Raw genomic sequence first — 20,976 nt, 5'->3', positions numbered from 1 at the left:
AAAAAGGAAAGTCAATAGTGGCACAGTGAACTTAATGAAAAGAATCATAAAATCATTCAAGATTTACAGGCAAGAACACAATATTGTATCACACTGGTCCAGATTCAGACCAATTTAATATGGATTAAGTTACACGAGATTTAACCATGTAAATAATATCTTAAAATGAAATGTAAAAAAATCTTGTGTTGAAAAGTTATTTAACCATGTGTAAATAACGCTTAACTCTTATAGTTTGTTATATTTTGGACAATGTTAAGCAATGCTATTTAAATAAAACACACTCAACTTATCAATGTTTCAGCATGCTCAGAGGTTTACAAAGTCATCATAAATGTTTTGCCTTGTTGGGGAATAATTCATCATGACCTACATTCAGTGCCAGTAAAGAACAGTTGTTTACATGTCATGGGGCTTTGTTATGTGAGAAAAAGTAGTCAATTCCTTGCATGTTGCATCCACAGTGTTGGACCCAATACATGAGAGACATTTAGGAAATGTGAGAATGTGGATACTGGATCTTGGTTTGAATAATTGTCAGTGGACCAAACTACACTAATCATATTGACTCAACACAGCCATTTGCAACGCTAATGCTCCTTATCACAGAGTATGCATACTCTAAATGGCCAGAATGTATGTCTGAAGTGAAAATCTTTAGAAAAGCATGCAGTAGTGATACAACCAAGTTTTGCAATTAATGGCTTTCCATAGCAAACTGTGTATGATAATGGCAATGTCTGCATGAAATGGTTTTTATTCTAGAACAAAAGTTATACGATAAAGGGAAATAACCATCCTCAAAGGGGTTCAAGTCTTTATAACAAAAGAATGCATAATGTTTTACACCAATCTTCTCAGCCAGCTATAAATGCTTTGACTGAAACATTTATTCAAACCTTAAAGAAGACCATCAAGGCGAGGAACTATAACCACACATTTTTGCAACTTAAGGGGCACAAAGAGCAACAAAGAACAAAAAGTTTTATTCCTGATTCAAAAGGTAAGGTCAGAATTACAACTATTGAAGCCAGATGTTCAAGGAAGAGGAGAAACACACTATATTAGACCTGCCAGAAGTTATTCTATCGGACAGCATGTATAAGCATGTGACTATGAACCTTTTAAACGCCAACTAATTTAAGCTGTCTCCAGATATGGACCCTTGATGCACTCCACTGATGTTGGAATGTGACATGCAGACCAGACTAGAAGAGTCAATCTACCTAAAGTGTGTTTTTTTTCTTTTCCCACAAACTTTTACCCAGATGGATGATCATCCCACTTCCAACAGACAGATGGATGCCAACGGCCATGATTATAAAGTGATAAATAACCAGCTCCATACTCCTAGAAGAATAAATGTCCACAGCTGCACACCAGCAATGATGGATGATTCACCACATATCCTCAGGTAGATGAGATACTAAATTTGTACCCTACTGAACCCTCTAACAACAGAGTGTATTTATATGTGCAGTCTACATAAGTCCCTCACAGAACATCCTAGAGATATGCTAATTTCATCTCCACTTTTAACCAAAAGGAGCCTCAGAAGCAGTACTCTGAAATCATGAAGAAACCGAACTTGTACGGGAGAGAGAGACATCTGAACATTTATTAAATTTATAGCATGTGTAGTTTGAGTCTACTTACTTCCTAGGACAGCAATTAAAGCATGAAGAAATGTAGTGTTCATATACTACCATGCAAGCACTTATATATGCATGTAGCCTATAAGGAGAGCTTTCTCTGCAAGTCTTCAATTAAGCATAAACCATTTTCTAGTCTGATGTGTTTTACTGTTAACATACATTGTGTACATTAAGCTTAATTCAGGCAAAAATATATGTTGTACTTGTTAGGCCTAAGCCAGGCAGAACATACCCAGCTAATCCTGACAAGCTTAGCAGCAGCAGTAAAGCTAGCATCTAGTATTACCAGAGATAGTTGCCTTGGTCTGTATTTCTGGCATGTAAAAGTAATTCAAGCACATTCAACTGCATTCTGTAGTGTATAAACGTTGCTAAAATCACAATTTGTCATCTAAAGAAACCAAAAGACTGACAAATAGGGGGATGATGAAGGACCTGCATGACCTATGACATAACTGCAAAGGTAGCAGAGTCTGATAGCTGTTAGTGAAGTTCACCTTAGCACATCTGAGTATAGAGGTTGTTCTACCCTTCAGATACTTTTATTTTAAACAACATTACAGGCGAGTGCACAACATTCTGAAGACTTGTTGAGCCTTTCATCCAAGGCCACTGATAAATTATGAAACAAGAGAGGATGCTGAGCCTGTCCACTAAAACTGGCTCTGCTTTACTCATCGGCAGTGTTTTTCCATCTGCTTCTTCAACACAGTTATCACAGGCTTTGTCAACAGAACAGACTGCCATCAGCAGAGTAAATAGCAACTATTCCTGATGGATGTGGTTGGAAGCATAAACCTGGAAACAAACTCTCATCCCATTCAGCCATCAGAGGATCTCTAGGACAATGCAGGATTCAATGGATAGCAAAAGGAAACCAGAACAATTTCCTACTATAAAAGATCATAACAGCAGGGGCAGTCTGTACTGCGGTGGTGGTGCTTCGGTAGCGTTGTCGCCTCACAGCAAGACGTTGTCCAGTTCGATTCTCAGCTAGAGCGTCCTCTGTGAGGAGACATGCGTGAATGGGCATACCTTCGTTGAAGGTTGTGCGTCAGGGCTGGCAACTCGGCACGTAAAAATCCACTGCCAATCATTAGCAGACCGGAGTTCTGCTGTGGCGACCCCTAACCGGGAAAAGCCGAAAGACAACAACAACAGCAGGGGCAGTCTACGTTTAATTTCAGAAAGATGAGGGAATCCTTTCTACTGTAGTTAAAGTGTAGATGTCTCTCTAAAACAGTCATTTGGCAAACACCATCAGGATGATCCTGGTGAAGAAAGGCAAGACTCTTTGCTGGCTCCTAAAGAAGTTTTACCTTCAAGGTGGTGATTCTTTTTACGCATCTCCTTCACTTGCTCAGGATACTAAACACAGCACTTTTGTCACTTGTTTCTTGCTGTTAAAGCATGCTGGGCTGCTTGTATACACAGCAGAGCAGCATGTAATTAAAGCTCTTGCAGCACGCAACTGTTTGACTGATGGATTGACTCAAGACAAATAATGCAAACCACATGCATTTATGAAACAAGGATTCTGTTTCTATCATATAGGATACCGAAACAGCACATAACCTATCTAGTAATTCTGAACTATGAAACAGAAACAAAAAAACTACTCTGTATACATCTCAGATTATCTATATATCACAGCAGTAACAGAAGGGAGGAGGATTATGATGCCTGCTACTCTCTAAGGGCATTCCCTTATCTCTGATGTCAAAATTTTCCCAATAAGATCTGCTGGTGAGAAGTCACCAAAAAGCTTTATGTAGTGGCAGGATCTTCAGAAGGCTAGGAACCTTCTGACTGATACTGCTCTAAAGACAACCACAAGATTATGTTGTTTTGTATGCCCCCATATCATTTAAATTTATGTTTTTTTTTAATTTACTTAATGTTTGATGACCGAGATAGAGTGCTGACTCATGTGGACTGTGTTCTGGCTCAGTCTGAAGTTTATAACCACACATTAGAAAAATGTCATTAAAACCAGGGCAAACAGCAAAAAGTAAAACAAAAATAAATTAGAAGAAACAATTATACATCCGCCAAGAATGAAATTATGCAATCGTTGGTAGTAGCCTGGTATCACAGTCTTATAGTATTTAAACAAAAGGTAGTCATACAGATTTTGCAAATATACATAGCATTCTAAGACAGAGGTACAGTCTTAAGGAGTATATTGGAAGTAGAGATATGAGATTTTATATAGTTTGATTAGATTGCAAGTGGCTCCCAGGAGGTGAATGTTGCTAGGGGAATGACAGGGGAGGTTGTGGGATCCATAGCAAGCTGGCCGTAGATTCTGCAGAGACGGTACTGTCCGTAGAGATGATGGTGGAGGGTGAGGGAGAGTGGAAGGAAGAGGAGGATGAAGAAAGGAGTGAGGGGAGTTAGGGGTTGAGTTTACGTTCAGGCTGGTGCGTTTTTCTATAATTCTCGAGTGGGGAATGGTGTCAAAAGCCTTGGTGAGGTCAAGGTAGGCTGTGTGAACTACCTTCCCCTCATCTATGGCCTTGGTGACTGCATCAAAGAAGTCAACCAAGTTTAGTAGGCATGATCTGCCCTCAACAAAGCTGAACTGGGTCGGGTCAAGTGTTTGGAGGTTTCCAATGTCTTTGTTAATGAGTTCCATGATGATGCGCTCCATAGCCTTGCAGACCAGGCTAGTCAGGCTTATGGGGCGAAAGTTACCAGGGTCAGTTGTGGCCCCTCCTTTGTGGAGTGGAATAACCGTTGCTGTGCGCCATTCTATGGGCACGTAGCCTGTGGAGAGGCTGAGGTTGAACAGTGTGTTTAGGTGGGGAGTTAGTTCGTTCTATAGTTTGTGCAAGATGCAGCCTGGGCACCATCTGGCCCCATTGACGCTGTGCTTTTGGCTTTTGAAAGAGCTGTTTTCACCTGTGCGTCTGTGATTTTTGGGACACTACACTTTTCCAGTATTGTTGTGGGCCCTTTTGGGGGTGAGAGGGGGGTGAAGTTTGCACTGAATCTATCTGCCAGGATGTTGGCAATATCAGTGGGTTCAGTATATTTTGTGCTATTTTGCACTAGTTCAGAGCATATCTGCGAGTTGCCACTTAGATTCTTGACATAGCTAAAGAAGGCTTTGTGGTTATCTTTCGAATCCTTGGCTATTTTTCTTTCAAAGTTAGCCTTGGAGGATTTTATGGGGGACCTTAGTTTCTTACTGATACTGATCAGGGATGTCTTTCCTTCTTGGGATTTGCTTTTTTTCTGAACTAGTTTCCTCCTTCTATTGTATAGCCTGTTTATGGCAAGGGTCCTCCAGACTGATTTCCTTTTCTTAGGGGAGTGAGTCTTGGTTTTGCTAGGGATGGCACGATCCATGCATCCTTGTAGGTGCTCATAGAGTGCATTTGTAAAGGTTTCTGCATCTTGGGCAGCATTATCCTTTAGCATGGGGGCTGTGAAACTTACCACCTCTGTCTTAAGTAAGGTGAAGTTTGCTTTAGAAAAGCTTTTTACTGTGGTTTCCTTAGTTGGGGGTGGTGGTTGGGTATGGACATCCAGAGTGATTAGTATATGGTCTGATCTAACCAGTGACGGGTTGGACCTCTGGTGTGGAATACATGTCGCCCATGTTGGTGGTGACCAGGTCCAATATGTTTTCACCTCTGGTAGGGGAGTTTACCAGCTGATCCAGGGCATTTGAGTTGATAAATTCCAGGAAGTGCTAGACCTGGGAGTTTGTACTTGAGTAGTTTTCCAAGTTAACGGTAGAGTAATTGAAATTGCCCAATATCAGGGTGTTCGGTAGGACTTTCATGTTTTCCAGTGTCTCCAGAAAGGCATAGTGGTAGTCCTGGGTCATGGAGGGTGATCTGTAGCAGGCCACAATTTGCATTGCAGATTTGCCTGATGCTAGTTGCACATGGATGATCTCGGAGGTATCATGCTGTGCCACTAACCTGGAGGTGTAGGTATCCTTGATGAATATGGATACACCCCTCCTTTTGTGTTTTGGTCCATGTTCTGTGGCCAAAATGTGTGGCATGAGTTGTAGCCCGGTAGTGCTGAGGTGCTCTGTGGAGCCTTGAACCAGGTTTCAGTTACTGCACAGATGTCGACGTTCTCCATACTGAGTAGTGCTTCGAGCGCATGCATTTTGAGATTTAAACTCCTTGTGTTGAGTAGCATAACCCTCATTTTTTTATTTGTGCTGTTTACGGAGGTGTGTTTACTTTTGAGCCTTGCCTAAAAAAGGCACTATGGGGGCAGCAAGAGCCTTGGCCAGTATTCGAAAGCCTAGGGGTGACAGGTTCAGGCCATCTCTTGCGAGGCAACGAGGCCTGTCGAGCATGTCGTCCCAGGCTGACAGACACTGGATCCCCTTTGAATGATACCAGAAGCTTAGCCAATTGTTGAAATTGATCATTTTTTTCTTTATAGTGCGGTATCATTCTTGGTGAGGACAGGATGCTACTCAGGGTCAGGGTCATACCCGCCTGGGCTACATGATCAGAGAGGTCTTCCATGTCTCTTTTCATGTAGTCCAGGGTGGTATGTCTCAAGTCATTCACACCATCATGAACAATGACAGAGTCATATATGTACTTGTTCTGGAGTGACCTGAGTGCTTGTGTTATGTGGCGGATTCTGGCTCCCGACAGGCAGCTAACAGTAATCTTCTCCTTGTCCAGCCTAGTTAGTGGGACGTCAGTGTGCCTGACTATAGAGTCGCCTATTACTAGTGTGTTAGGGATGTTATTTCACCTTAAGGGCTGTGATTGTGTGGCACACTGATTTTGTGTTTTGTGTTGTCTGGTTTGTGACGGGAGGTGCAGGTTTTTTGGGTGTCTGCTTTGGAGGTCTGTGATGCTTTTGCAGGTTTTATTTAGAGCCTCCGAGTATGATTTTGTGTATTTATGTGTATTTTTTGCCAGTGCTGGTTTAGTATGTCTATATGAGGCTGAAGGTGTGGTGTAAGTGTTAACCTTCTCCTCATGACTGCTCGTTCCAGTCTTGGGTGGAGAGAGCTTAGCCTCCAATTTAGCTATATAATTACATCTCTCGCATACGTTAATGTTTTGTGGTAGGAGGAGAGGGTTGTCTGTGTACATGAGGCTGTTGTAACATTGCCTCAGGATACCCAGGTTCACCAGCTGGATTGGAGAGTATACCTGAAATTGCCCTTTGGTCATGTCTGAATAGTAGGGTGAGCTGCTTAGTCGCTTGGTTGGTGAGGGGTGAATAATGAGCCTTGCCCTGCTGGGCAATCAAGTGTCAGGGTATATTAGTGATTGCTATTAGGTCTGAGCAAGTGCTGGACTGTAGGATGCTTTGTAAGTGCTTAGGTTGAGAGTTAGACTACTTTCAAGGTAAAAACTGAAGAGGAGACTTGGTGGAGCCGGGATAAATTTAGCCCTAGCTAACCGGCGCTGCCTGGACGTGCAAAACCATGCAAATGCGGTTTTACAGCAGGGAAATTAAAGAGATAGAAATTAGCTCAAAATGGCCCACAAATTACTAACTTCTGGGCTGGAAGCACTCCTCCAGGGACAGATGGCTGCTCAAAGCTGCCTCTCTAACAGGTGAACAGAGAAACCTCCTTCTATCCAAGTAAGGTATGGGCAACTCAGAAAATTGTAACAGCCCTGAATTCAGCACTAGCCTGAAAACTGGACTATACTAGATTAGAAGGGTGGGAAACAAAGAAACATTTTTTTTTTAAAGATAAGGCAAAAACAGTAAAATATACACTTAAAACAGCTTTAAACGACTACAAACAGTAAATAAATACACTTAAAACAGCTTTAGATGACTACAAGCAATCATAAAGGCTTTTAAACAAATTACCCAATTAACCAGTAAAAGAATCTCAAAACTGAGCCCTGTTCCTGTAGTCATCAATCAGACAAGTTCTAACTGCACACTCCTGCCACTGGGGTGCAAGGAAACCTTCTCCAAAAAAGAAGGCCTGGATTAGTGCTCAAGTTATACAAACAAAGCTAGATTCAGCAGGCCTGGATCTAGTCTATGCTACAGCAAACAAGGCACACCAATTTCAGTAAGAAACAGTTCAGATATGCAGGCACTATAAGCCTTTAACCAGAAATTTCCAGCTCAAAAGGGCAGAGTCTAGCCTCTCCTCCCACAAGAGTGCAGACCATGAACCTTCTTAATGTAAAATAACTAGCCTGAAGCCCAAGTACTTAAACAAGAACTTATACACTTTTAGAATAACAGACACTGAGCCCTCAATCAGCAGTTCCCAGCTTAGAAGGATGTAAGCTACCTGTCCTGCCACAACAGTGCAGACCACAAACCTTCTTAATGTAAAACAACTGGTCTGAAGCCCAAGTGCTTAAACCAAAAGGCTTAGAATGATAGCTACACTTACTACCAAGCAGTAATAAATACAACTGAATACTTTTAAGAAGGCCTGGATTAGTGCTCAAGTTATGCAAACAAAGCTAGATTCAGCAGGCCTGGATCTAGTCTATGCTACAGCAAACAAGGCACACCGATTTCAGTAAGAAACAGTTCAAATATGCAGGCACTGTAAGCCTTTAACCAGAAATTCCCAGCTCAGAAGGGCGGATTCCAGCCTCTCATCCCACAAGAGTGCAGACCATGAACTTTCTTAATGTAAAATAACTGGCCTGAAGCCTAAGTGCTTAAACCAGAACTAATACACTTTTAGAATAACAGACACTGAGCCTTCAATCAACAGTTCCCAACTTAGAAGGATGTAAGCTACCTGTCCTGCCACAACAGTGGGAGGGATCTTTCGGGTAGACTGCATGAGAAGTATGGGAAGGAATCTTGATTGATACGTTTGAACAGAAGAGCTCCTGGAAGGACTGTGGTCCTTTGAGGAATGGACAGACAATTGGCTTTTTCTAGCATGGTGCAGTGGTGCTCCTGTCTTAAGGATAGAGTGTGTAACATTACAAGGTTCTTCACTGAGGCAGTGGCCATGATGGGAAGGCGGTACTCTACTTGTGATGGGAGGACTTCTTTAGCTGTTGTAGATTTGGCTACTGTAGATAAGAAGTGGGAATTTTATTTTTATTTTATTTTACATTTGTTAACCGGGAAGGTCCGACTGGACACAGGTCCATTTTCAGCGGAGGCCCAGGAAGATAAGCTCCAAACAACACATACATAGAATAAAAGGAGATTACATGGAACATTTGTTTCATGTTATGAGAGCTTTCATCGCATACACAATAGGAGATGATACATACAATATGGAATACATTAAATTAACAGTTCATACAAAAGTCAAACATTGAAATACAGAGTATCAAAAGACATCTACTCAAAAGACCTAAAAGAGGCAGAATTTCGTATTCATGAAACAGACTGTCTGAGAGTAACTGGGGTACAGAGGAGTTACCTTTTTAAGGGTTAGCCTGGTGAATGGCATGAGCATAACCAATTATTCTGAAAATGGTTTTTCAGGAGTTTTTTTTAAACTGAGTAGTGGAGGTGGTAGAGGTTGTATGGCTTGGTGGGGTGTTCAATTTTTTGGCAATGGGAAGTGTTTCTAGTTGAGAATAAATGTTTGTTAATATGTTCATAGGTGTGTACTAGGCTAATAGCCCTGGAGCCTTTACAAGCCTAGCCCATGGGATTACCCTGGCATCATGCCACCCGACTCTGTCGAGTAGAGCCACTGGAGTGATCACCGAGGTGAATTTTCTATTTCCCATCCACTCATTAAGATTTCCCTTGAAGAGGGCCAGTGAGGTGCTCTGTTTGACATGTATGGGAAATCTATTCCATAGCATGGGCAGTCTCTGGGTTATGAACCTGTCCCTCCAGCATGATCTGTTGATTGTGGTAATGAGGTTGAGGTTGTGGTCTCTGGAGCGTGTGGTGCGGAGGGATTGGGATTTCCTTAGATGTAGCATTTCCAACAGAGCTGGGTCAGACATGGCTTTGTAAGTCAAGCAGAAATTACCTCTAAGTAGGCGATATGAAACAGAGAATAGTTGGAGTTTTTTAGTCTGCCCATATAGGACAACTGTTTAAGGCCTAGGAACATCTTTGTGATGTACTTTTGCAGCCTATCCAGTTGTTGCAGGTGTCTAGTGAGGTACGTGCCAAAGGGGGCATTGTACTCGATGATTGGCCTAATGAGGGAAGAGTAGAGGGAGACAATGACCTCTTTCTTCCTGGATGCAAAACCCTTAGTAATGAGATGTGCCACATAAAAGGACTTTATGACCACAGTGACAATGTGGTGGTCAAAAGAGAGGTTGCTGTCAACCTGTGTTCCCAGATCTCTTATAATGCCTTCTGTGTTCAGTGGACTACCATTGATGTGGTAATTCATGGGAACCAAGTTTTTCCCAAAGGGGATGATGACACATTTTTTGGCACTGAGCTTAAGGCCATGGTTCTAACACCAGTTGTTGGTCTCAGTGAGGTCTTTCTGCAGGATGTCAACATCACTTGGGGAGTTAATAATAGCTCCCAACTTGCAATCGTCTGTGAACTTTGTCAGCCAGAGTCCCTTTGTGTTGGCCTGGACTTCAGAGAAGTAGATACCAAACAGGAGAGGACTCAGGATCAAACCCTGTGGGACTCAACTCGTGACTGGTCGGCAGTCTGACTTGGAATCAGCTACTTTTACACTGTGGGTTCTATCTGTGAGCCAGTTTGCAACCAACCTAGTGATAGGGGTTGAAGCCTAGCTTAGTGAGTTTTTCTATGATTCCTGAGTGGTGAATGGTATCAAAGGCCTTGGCCAGATCAAGGTAGGCTGCATGAACCACCTTGCCTTCATCCATAGCTCTATTGACTGACTCAAAGAAGTTGACCAGGTTGAGCAGGCATGATCTACCCTTCACAAAACCAAACTGTGTGGGATCCAGAGTTTGGAGAGTCCCTATATCCTTGTTTATTAGGTCCATGATGATGCATTCCATAGCTTTGCATATCAGAGTCGTCAGGCTAATGGGGTGATAGCTCCCAGGGTCTGTAGTCGCTCCTCCTTTGTGGAGAGAGATGACTGTAGCAGTGCACCATTTGGTAGGGACAAAGCCTGAGGTGAGTCTGTGATTAAACAGGGCACACAGGTGTGGTGCCAGTTCACTCTGTAGTTCATGTAGAACACAGCCAGGGATATTGTCAGGTCCCATAGAAGCTGTATTCTTGGCCTTGGACAGTGCTGTTTTAACCTGTGCAGGAGTAATACTGGGTGCCTGGCAATCTACTGGTGTTGTGATTGGTCCTTTGGGGGGGAGGGCTAAAGTTGGCACTGATTCTGTCGGCCAGTATATTGGCAATATTTGTTAGCTCGGTACAGGAGGTACCATTGTGCAGTAGCTCAGAGAAAATCTGGGTATTGCCGTGGAGATTCTTTGCATAACTATAGAAGGCCTTGTGGTTGTCTTTACTATCTGCTGAAAATCTGTTTTCATAGCTAGCTTTAGAGGATTTGATGAGGGATCTCAACTTTTTGTTGAGGCTGCTAAGGGAGTTTTTCCACTCTTGGGACTTCACCTTATTCCGCACCAGTTTCTTCCTTCTGTTATAGAGTTTGTTTATGGCAGGGGACCACCAGATTGGCTTCCTTTTTTGGAGGAGAGCATCTTGGTTCTTTTGGGTATGGAGAGATCCATGCATTTGTGTACGTGTTCATACAGTGCACTGGTGTATGATTTGGCAGTCATGCAACTATTCTCCATTTGCATGGGTGCCGTGAAGTTAGCCACCTCTGTTTTCAGGAGCCCAGAGTTAGCTTGGGCCTTTGTTGTCAGAACATGGTATTAAAGTTAACTGTGGAGTAAAGTCAGATTCCTAGGTATCTGAAAGGAGGGACTGTTTCAACTGGGTCTTTTATTGTTGGGATTGATGGACCAGAGGGGGTGTGTTTAGAAAGTTGTTACAGGACACTATTGGTACTGCAGAAGAGGTGCCAGTCAGTCCTTGCAAACAGCTGTGACCGACAATAATCATTCAATCAGTTGTGTTTAACATTTGGTTGTTATATTATTTAAAAGACTGCAGAGTGTGTGTGTACATATGTGTGTGTGTGTGTGTGTGTGTGTGTGTGTGTGTGTGTGTGTGTGTGTGTGTGTGTGTGTGTGTGTGTGTGCAAGCTCGCATGTGTTAGTGTTAGTAACTGTGACAAGGATCTAATATAGCCATTTACTACAATTTACTTTCTGTAGGAAAGGTCAGAAAGAGCTACAACACAGAAATACATTAGTTCTTTCTCTAGAGCTGTATGTCTTTTTTTTTGCTTAACTCTGAATTACCAAGGGTACCAGCTGGGTGGACTGCCTGATAATTACTACAAGGCTGCATCTTCACGGAACTTTAAATGGGCAATGTAAAACCGTAAGTCCACTTAGGTAGCCATCTGACTCCTCTAAACTCAAAATTTGCATTAGGTGAAGGATATTTTGCTGTATTATCTGAATAATCGAATCTGAGGATGGAAGACCGTGTAAGACATTCGGGTTTCACAAGCAAATTTAACAGATATGTGAGGCTGTGAGATGAATATTCAATATAGTTCTGTGTACACTCTGTGATGTCTGCTTCAAGCTCTGCTTTAACAAACAAAACTAACAATGCAATGGGAAACACCCAGAAGGACTAAAAAAGTGGTAAAACCAAGATATAGGAAAAACAGATACTAAAATGTTACACATATCTTTTCAAATGCATCTGGGCTGCAGATGTTGGTTACATACAATCTCAAATATCTGGTGAAAGAGAAGAGAGACTGACTTAACAGCATGATGCAAAGAAAATGAACATGAATACAGGACTCAGTGATAAACACCTTATGAACAAATATATCTTCCTTAAGAGAACATTTGGAAATCTAAGATGAGAAAGACTTTGCCACACAGGCTTCCAGCTCTGCAAATGTCAGTGGTTTACTGTGACTACCATTTCATAGGGTCTATATTACCAAAAAACCCTGTTCTCAAATACCTAAACGTCGACACCTATACCACAAATGGCGAAAATCCCAAACTCACTAAACCGCGAAAAAAAAATATCGAACTGTCATAGTCGGCCAACCCCCACCACCTGCCACATACTACCTACCCAAAGAAAATAAATACACCACACACATACACTAAGCAAACCCTACTTCTAACCTAAAGTAAAGCACCAAAACCCTACCTCTAACCCTACACTAAACCCCACATACACAACTAACTATGCACTATCCTTAACCCCTCCCTAACCCTAAGGTCCGTAACTACTGCACACTTCCCCTACAAACATGCACTCAAACAAAATAAACAATACACATACATACATACACTTAAAATAACCCTTCTTCTAACACTACACTAAACCTTACATACATTACCTATCTATACACTTACCTTAACCCAAATCCTAACACTAAAGTCCTATCTATCGCACACTTACCTTACGGAGCTTTACCGCAGACAGGCCAACCAAAACCATTTCGGAATTCATGGTTTTGTATGTTCGGGATTTCCGTACTTCTTGCAATATGGGTCGACGTCTTCGTATTCGCTCATACGTTTTTTTACGTTTGTAATATAGACCCCATATATATATATATATATATATATATATATATCTATATATATATCTATATATAATATCTATATATATATATATATATATATATATATATATATACGTTCTGCAATCAAGACTTACATCTGACAACTGGGATGTAAGTAATGAATTTGGCACTGTGGGAAAAGCAACTTACTGTATCATTCAGCATTACCAAGACTTTCACTGCTTGTGGACTATGATAGCTGGGATTAGGGATAAGCAGTGCTCTGCAAATGTACAGTGCTTACATTTACATTTAACTAAAACCACTGTGTGGTACAGAAGCTCAGACATGAGGTGACTGGTATGTGAGTGCCTGATATAGCATTGTGAAGAGACAATAATAGTGGAAGTACTTGTAGTGTGATGTCTGCAATGCAAAGAACTTACTATGGGATGTTAATGTCTCGTGACCGCTGTGCTTGGAAGGCAGCTAAGATTTTGATGCGCTGCATTGTTTCAGGTATTAAAAGAATGTCTCTGTTTACTGGTGGTAATGCATGGCCATACTTGTGTTGCACAGGGTCTTATTTTACAGAAATGGGTATCTAAGTCGTGGACTGCATTTTTTTCTGACAATAATGCACTATAGTTACTTTGTATTGGCAAACCTGTACCACAGATAGAATGTGATGCCAGGGATCTCAGCATCTGCTGTGATATAAAGGGAGATACTTGCAACTAGTTCATCTCAACATCTGCTGTGGTGTAAAGGGAGACACTTGTAACTAGTTCATCTCAGCATCTGCTATGGTGTAAAGAGAGACACTTGTATCTAGTTCTGGTATAATTTGTTAATGTAATAACACCAGTATACCAAAGAATGTTGACAATACACAATGACTTACCACTCTCCTGACATACTCATCGTGAATGGAATCTTCTACAAAAAGCCTACCAGCAGCAATGCAGTTTTCACCTTTGTTGAAAAAGACTGAACTCATACCCTTGGAAACAAACAAACAACACAAAAAAATCAAGATTAGGAAGTAAATAGGATAAAAAGTACACACAGGTAACTGAATTCTGCATATCTGAACTGCTGTAGTGCAGGATAACTATACTAATGCATTTCACCTTGTTTACTCAGTAGAAACTGATTCTGAGTCAACAAAGCTCTTCTAAGATTAACCTTGTTGTAGTCTCTGTAACCAACCACATGACTACTGCAATTAAGCTTCGCCCTCTCTGTAAATAAACCAGACATGGGATTTGTGATTCCATCTTTCAAATCCAAGCAATTAGAAAAATGAAACACATTATGTATTTGAATACCCCCTTTCCCTGAACTGAATTATTGGCATTTACTTTTTTTCTCAAGCAAGTGAAGATGAGCCAATACAGACACACAGACACACACACACACACACACACACACACACACACACACACACACACGCACACACGCACACACGCACACACGCACACACATGCGGATTTACTGAATTATGGCTTATGAGCTGAAAGATATTTCCCTGCAGGGACAAACAGCTGGGGACACATGGTTGAACTGCAGTTCTGCTGCAGGTGCACATGGCTGTAGCAAATTCACTGTGAGCACATAGAAGCATGTGGTGCCTAGTCCACAGCTAGAATAATCAAGTAGGGGGCAACTTTCATGACCCCTAGACCCTAACGACAGCAGGTAGTATGGCAGGTAGTCACAGCAGTGTGTCTGGTGGGCATGTCAATGACAAAAAAAAATGCAGTGTCTGACAGGCAATACCTTTATTAATGTATCAGGGGAAGTGCTGGGCATTGTTCCTGGTGTACAGTACATGTTTATGTATCTATAACTTGCAGAAGTGTATGACAGCACAGATGAAATCCAGTACATTGTTCTAGTCACACACATGCTCCAGTATGTGTTTTAGACTCTGCACCCTACACAAAATGTTTTTCTTACAAGGAATAACATGCATTCCCGAGTAATGATCCTCTGTGTGCATTCAGTTTTGTTCTTGGTCTTGGTAAAATGTTCAGTGAGCTGTACAGTAGGCCATCCTAGTGACATTTTCAGCCACTGATGGCAGGCTTCCAACAAAATGTTCATTGGTTCAATAGACAGGCTGGACAAGTCACATGCACTTCAGCCCCCCCACAGTTATTAGAGGGTCTATGTCATATAATCAAACTTCCAAAATTTCGAACACCATATGTTCAAACTTGGAAGTTCGAAATATGACAACATTGAAACCTCACAACACAACCACACCAAAAACCTAATAAACCTACACTACACCTTACATACACAACTATCTATGCACTAACCTTAAGCCACCCGCCCCCACCCCCAATTAGGGAAACCACCATAAAAAACTTCGCCAAAGCCAACTTCACACTTCTTAAGACAGAAGTGGCAAACTTCATAACACCCATGCAGACGGACAATAGAGGTACGACTGCTGAATCCTACACAAATGCACTTTATAAGCACTTACACGAGTGCATGGATCATGCTATCCCTAACAGAACCAAGATGCTATCCTCCAAAAAAAAGGAAGCCAATCTGGTGGTCCTCTGCCATAAACAAACTCTACAACAGAAGAAAGAAACTGTTGCAAAAAAGAGTAAAATCCCATGACTGGAGGAACTCCCTGGTCAACCTCAGTAAGAAGCTGAGATCCCTCATAAAATCCTCCAAAGCTAGTTACAAAAACAAAATTGCCACTGACTCTAAAGACAACCACAAAGCATTCTATAGCTATGTCAAGGATCTCAATGGCAACACTCAGATCTGCTCTGAGTTACAGCACAATGGAACTAAATATACAAAACCAACTGATATTGCTAACATCCTGGCAGATAAGTTCAGTGCTAACTTTAACCCCCCCTCTCACCCCCTAGTGGGCCCATCTCTATACTGAAAAAATGCAAAGTTCCTGTAATCACGGCTGCACAGGTAAAAAAACACACTCTCCAAAGCCAAGAACACAGCATCCATGGGACCTGACAATATCCCAGGCTGCGTTCTACACGAAATACAGAATGAACCGGCACCCTACCTAAGTACCATGTTCAATCATAGCCTCACCTCAGGCTTTGTGCTCACTGAATGGCGCACCGCGACGGTTATCCCACTTCACAAAGGGGGAGCCACGACAGACCCTGGGAACTACTGCCCCATTAGCCTGACGAGCCTGTTCTGCAAGGCCATGGAACGTATCATCATGGAAATCATAAACAAAGACACTGGTAATCTCCAAACTCTGGACCCTACCCAGTTCAGGTTTGTAAAAGGCAGATCATGTCTCCTAAACCTGATTGACTTCTTTGAAGCAGTCACCAAAGCCATAGATGAGGGTAAGGTGGTTCACACAGCTTATCTAGATCTCGCCAAGGCTTTCGACACCATCCCCCACTCTGGAATTATAGATAAGCTCACTAACCTAGGTATAAATCCCTATGTCACAAGATGGGTTAACAACTAACTACCACCCCATAAGCCTGACTAGCCTGGTCTGCAAAGCTATGGAGATGATCATCATGGAACTCATAAATAAAGATATTGGGGACCTACAGACACTGGATCCTACCCAATTTGGTTTTGTTAAGAGCAGATCTTGCCTTTTGAACCTGGTCGATTTCTTTGAAACAGTCACCAAGGCCATTGACGAGGGGAAGGTGGTCCACACAGCTTACCTGGACCTCACAAAAGCCTTCAATACAATACCCCACTCGGGCATCATAGATAAGCTCTCCAGCTTAAATATAAACCCTTATGTCATAAGATGGGTTGCAAACTGGCTCAAGGACAGAACCCACATGGTCAGAATTGCTGGAGCCATGTCAGACTCCAAACCAGTTACAAGCGGCATCCCACAAGGCTCAGTCCTGGGACCTCTCTTGTTCGGTATATATTTTTCAGAGGTACAGGCCAACACGGGAGGACTATGGCTGATCAAGTTCGCAGATGACTGCAAACGGCGGCATAATCGACTCTCCAGCTGACACAAGCATCTGCCAAAAGGGTCTCGTTGAGACAGATAACTGGTGCCAGAGCCATGGCCTCAAGCTAAATGCCAAAAAGTGGCAAAAACAAAGTGCCCACAAATTACCACAGAGGTGGAAATCCATTAAGTACGGAAGAAGTAATTAGGGACCTGGGGACCCAAGTTGATAGCAATCTCTCCTTTGACAGCCACGTGGCCAAAGTGGTTAGAAAAACCTTCTATATAGCCCACCTTATCATGAAGGGATTCACATCTAGGTCAAGGGAGGTCATTGTGCCCCTTTACTCATCCCTCATCAGGCCCATAATTGAATACAATGCCCCATTCGGGATGTACCTTACCCGACACCTGCAGCAACTAGAAAGACCACAAAAGTACCTCACCAAGTGGATCAAGGGGCTCAAACAGATGCCATATGCTGCTCGGTTAAAGAAACTCCAGCTCTACTCAGTTGCATACCGCCTACTTAGAGGCGATCTATGCCTGACATATAAAGCCATGTCCAACCCAGAATTAATGGACATGCTTCACCTCAAAAAATCCAAATCCCTTCGAGCTACGCGCTCGAGGGACTTGAACCTCAGCATAGAAATAAATAGGACTTGCTGGTGGGACAGATTCATAACCCAGAGGCTCCCTTCACTCTGGAATAGAATCCCAGTCCACGTTAGGCAGAGTCCCTCACTGACTCTCTTCAAGAGGAATCTTGACGAGTGGATGGGAGATCGTAAGTTTACCCCAGGGATCACTTCTGTGTCACTGCTAGACAAAGGCACAGTAAACTAACCTTGAAAAAGGGCATAGTAAAACTCATTTAAATTGGGTGACGAAAGCCAAACACACTCTGGCTAGGCTTATAAATGCCCTAGGGCAGATAGCCTAGTATGAACCTATTAGCCTATGAACCAGCTCATGGACAGAACCCACACTGTGAAAGTAGCAGACTCCAAATCTGACTTCAGACCAGTGACAAGTGGAGTACCACAAGGTTCAGTCCTGGATCCTCTCCTGTTTGGTATCTACTTCTCTGAAGTACAGGCTAACATAGAAGGTATTTGGCTAAAAAAGTTTGGCTAAAAAAGTTTGCAGATGACTGCAAACTAGGAGCCATAATCAAAACTCCTAACGATGTGGACATACTACAAAAGGGCCTCACTGAGACAGATGCTTGGTGTCAAAGCCATTTCCTGAAGCTCAATGCCAAAAAGTGTATTGTCATCCCCTTTGGTAAAAACTCTGTACCCATGAACTACCACATAAGTGGTAGTCTACTTAACGCCAAAAGTGTGATAAGAGACCTTGGGACACAGGTGGACAGTAGTCTCTCCTTTGATAATCACATCGCCACAGTGGTCAGGAACTCCTTCTACATGGCTCACCTCATCACAAAAGGCTTCTCATCCAGAAAAAAGAGGTCATTGTTCCTCTCTACTCATTACTCATTAGACCTATTATAGAGTATGTACCTCACAAGACATCTACAACAAATGGAAAGGCCACAGAAATACCTCACAAAGAGGATTACTGGCCTCAAAAAGATGCCCTACGCAGACCATCTAAAATAACTCCAGCTTTACTCCGTCGCATATCACCTACTCAGAGGCGATCTCTGCCTAACATACAAAGCTATGTCAAACCCAGAGCTGTTAGACATGCTCCACTTAAAGAAATCCCAATCCCTTCGAGCTACATGCTCTAGGGACCTAAACCTTGTCACCACAATAAACAGAACATGCTGGAGGGATAGATTCCTGTCCCAGAGACTTCCCATACTCTAGAACAGACTACCTATCTATATCAAACAGAGCTCCTCATTAGCACTCTTCAAGAAAAATCTTAATGATTGGATGGGAAATAGGAAATATACCCCAGGGATCACTTCTGCGGCTCTGTTCGACAGGGGTACAGGAAAATAATTTTCTTGGGTGGCGAAAGCCAGGGTACCTTTTTGGTTAGGCTTATATAGGCTAGTACCTACCTATGAACCAAGCCCTAACCCTAAGGTCCGTCACACTCACACACTTACCTTACCCGCAGCCTAACCCTAAAGTCCGTCACACTCGCACACTTACCTTACCCGCATCCTAACCCTAATGTCCTTCACACTTGCACACTTACCTTACCTGCACCCTACCCCAACGTCCGTCACACTCGCACACTTACCTTAACCTGATCCGTAACTTTCACACCAAACTGGAGAAAATGTCAAAGCTGCAGAAACAGCCTACCGAATTCTTTCCCTGGGAAAAAATTCGTACTTCTGCGGCTTCGATATTTTCATTTTTCCAACTTCCCCGTTCGAACATCTAGCATTCGACATTCTGAATGGTCGATTAACTAACATAGGCCCTTATTTGAGGTATGGGAACAATGCTGTAAGCGTATTTGTGTGCACAGTGTATCTGTTGCAGCCATGTGTCTCTACATTAGACAAGTATGCAATTCAACCATGTGTCCCCAGCCAACTGTTCCCAGAGGGAAATTTCTTACAACCTAGAAACCTGAATCCAGTTACGATGCATTTTTTTTAACTTTACAGTTTGTCAGCAGCAATATAAACTGTTACAATTTATTGAATGCACAGCATGTCAACCTATGCAGTTAGTTGTAATCTGGATGACTACTGCATAATTGTGGAGACTGATCTGTGCCTACAGCTGCACTATGGTGGAGTTAGTGGAGGATTTAAGCTCAGGTTTATAACTGCATCAAAAACAATTATTTTATTCAGAACGTAAGTTTATTGTTCTCATACAGAATAAATGATGGATGTGGTAAAGCAGAGGAGTCATACACAGCCAACACCTCTGATTTGGATGTATTGTGTTTCAAACAATTAGAGCAAAGCTTTTAAGTTGTTTATTAAGGAATTAAGACCCTCCATATGCTGACGAAGAAAGGGGAAATGGAGTTGTATGCCACTCATCTAACAGTGATACAAGAAGGCCCTCCAATGGATCAAGTCCTCAAGGCAAAGCATAAACATGTTAAATAGTAACAGAGCCAGTACTGAGGCACCAGACTTTTAGAGAACTACTACACATATAGCTGGCAACATACTCAGACTTAAAATGAGTGGATCGTTTGTATTTATGTTAAAACCATCATTTAACAGAATACACAGCCACTGAAATTTGCAGACTACATAGGTAAATCTTACCTTATTAGCATAACTACATAGCAGCTGCTCGGTACAGAGGATAAAGTCCTGAATGCAGTCCCTCTATCCTTGGTTTAGCTAGAATCCCAGCAGCTAGAGCAGCCAATTAATGCATTGGCAGTAGGCACATTGGGGCCAGAGAAAGTATAGAAATTTAGTTTGCATTTAAAATTATTCCCTCATTGCTGCCTGGATGATGACTCCTTCACCAGCTGCCTCTCGCCTCCTGGCTCCTGTGCTGACCAGTGAAAGTGTTAAGTGTCCATCAGTAAGTTTAATCCACACTGTAGAGAACTTGGTAGCACAGAATGCATCTGTCAAAGCATGGTCTAGAACATCAAGTGAAGGGACAGGAGGTTGATGGTTGACAGGCATAAGGTAAAAGGACCCCGAAAAATAAAACGATAACAAAGCTATTTGCTATTATTGCTAACCATATGCTGTGAATAGACGTGTAAGTAACTATTTTTGCACCCAGTGATGTCCCCTGATCCTGCAACCCCCCCACCAACAAAACTACTTGTACATGAAAACTCAATTCTTCTTCAAATAGTTAAGGAAAGAAAGAATGAAAAAAAGCTATTTTTGCCTTTCTAACTGTAACAAGCAGTTGCTACAATTTATAGCACACTCACACCCACACCCACACACCGTTCTACAGAGCTCA

At 42.3% G+C, this 20,976-nt stretch overlaps 1 protein-coding gene across 1 annotated transcript in view; it reads right to left on the bottom strand.

Annotated features, from left to right (window-relative positions):
- LOC122807285 (cytosolic 10-formyltetrahydrofolate dehydrogenase) overlaps positions 1-20,976 on the bottom strand; it is a 586,928-nt gene that overhangs the window by 121,183 nt on the left and 444,769 nt on the right. The window contains exon 19 of the mRNA XM_044078406.1: positions 14,045-14,143. Coding sequence (XP_043934341.1) covers positions 14,045-14,143 — 99 coding nt within the window. The remainder of the gene's footprint in view (positions 1-14,044; positions 14,144-20,976) is intronic.

The sequence above is a fragment of the Protopterus annectens genome, chromosome 7.part0 (assembly GCF_019279795.1).
Source record: "Protopterus annectens isolate FY-2018-M chromosome 7.part0, PAN1.0, whole genome shotgun sequence".
NCBI classification, from domain to species: Eukaryota; Metazoa; Chordata; order Ceratodontiformes; family Protopteridae; genus Protopterus; species Protopterus annectens.
This window is presented reverse-complemented; position numbering and strand designations above follow the sequence as displayed.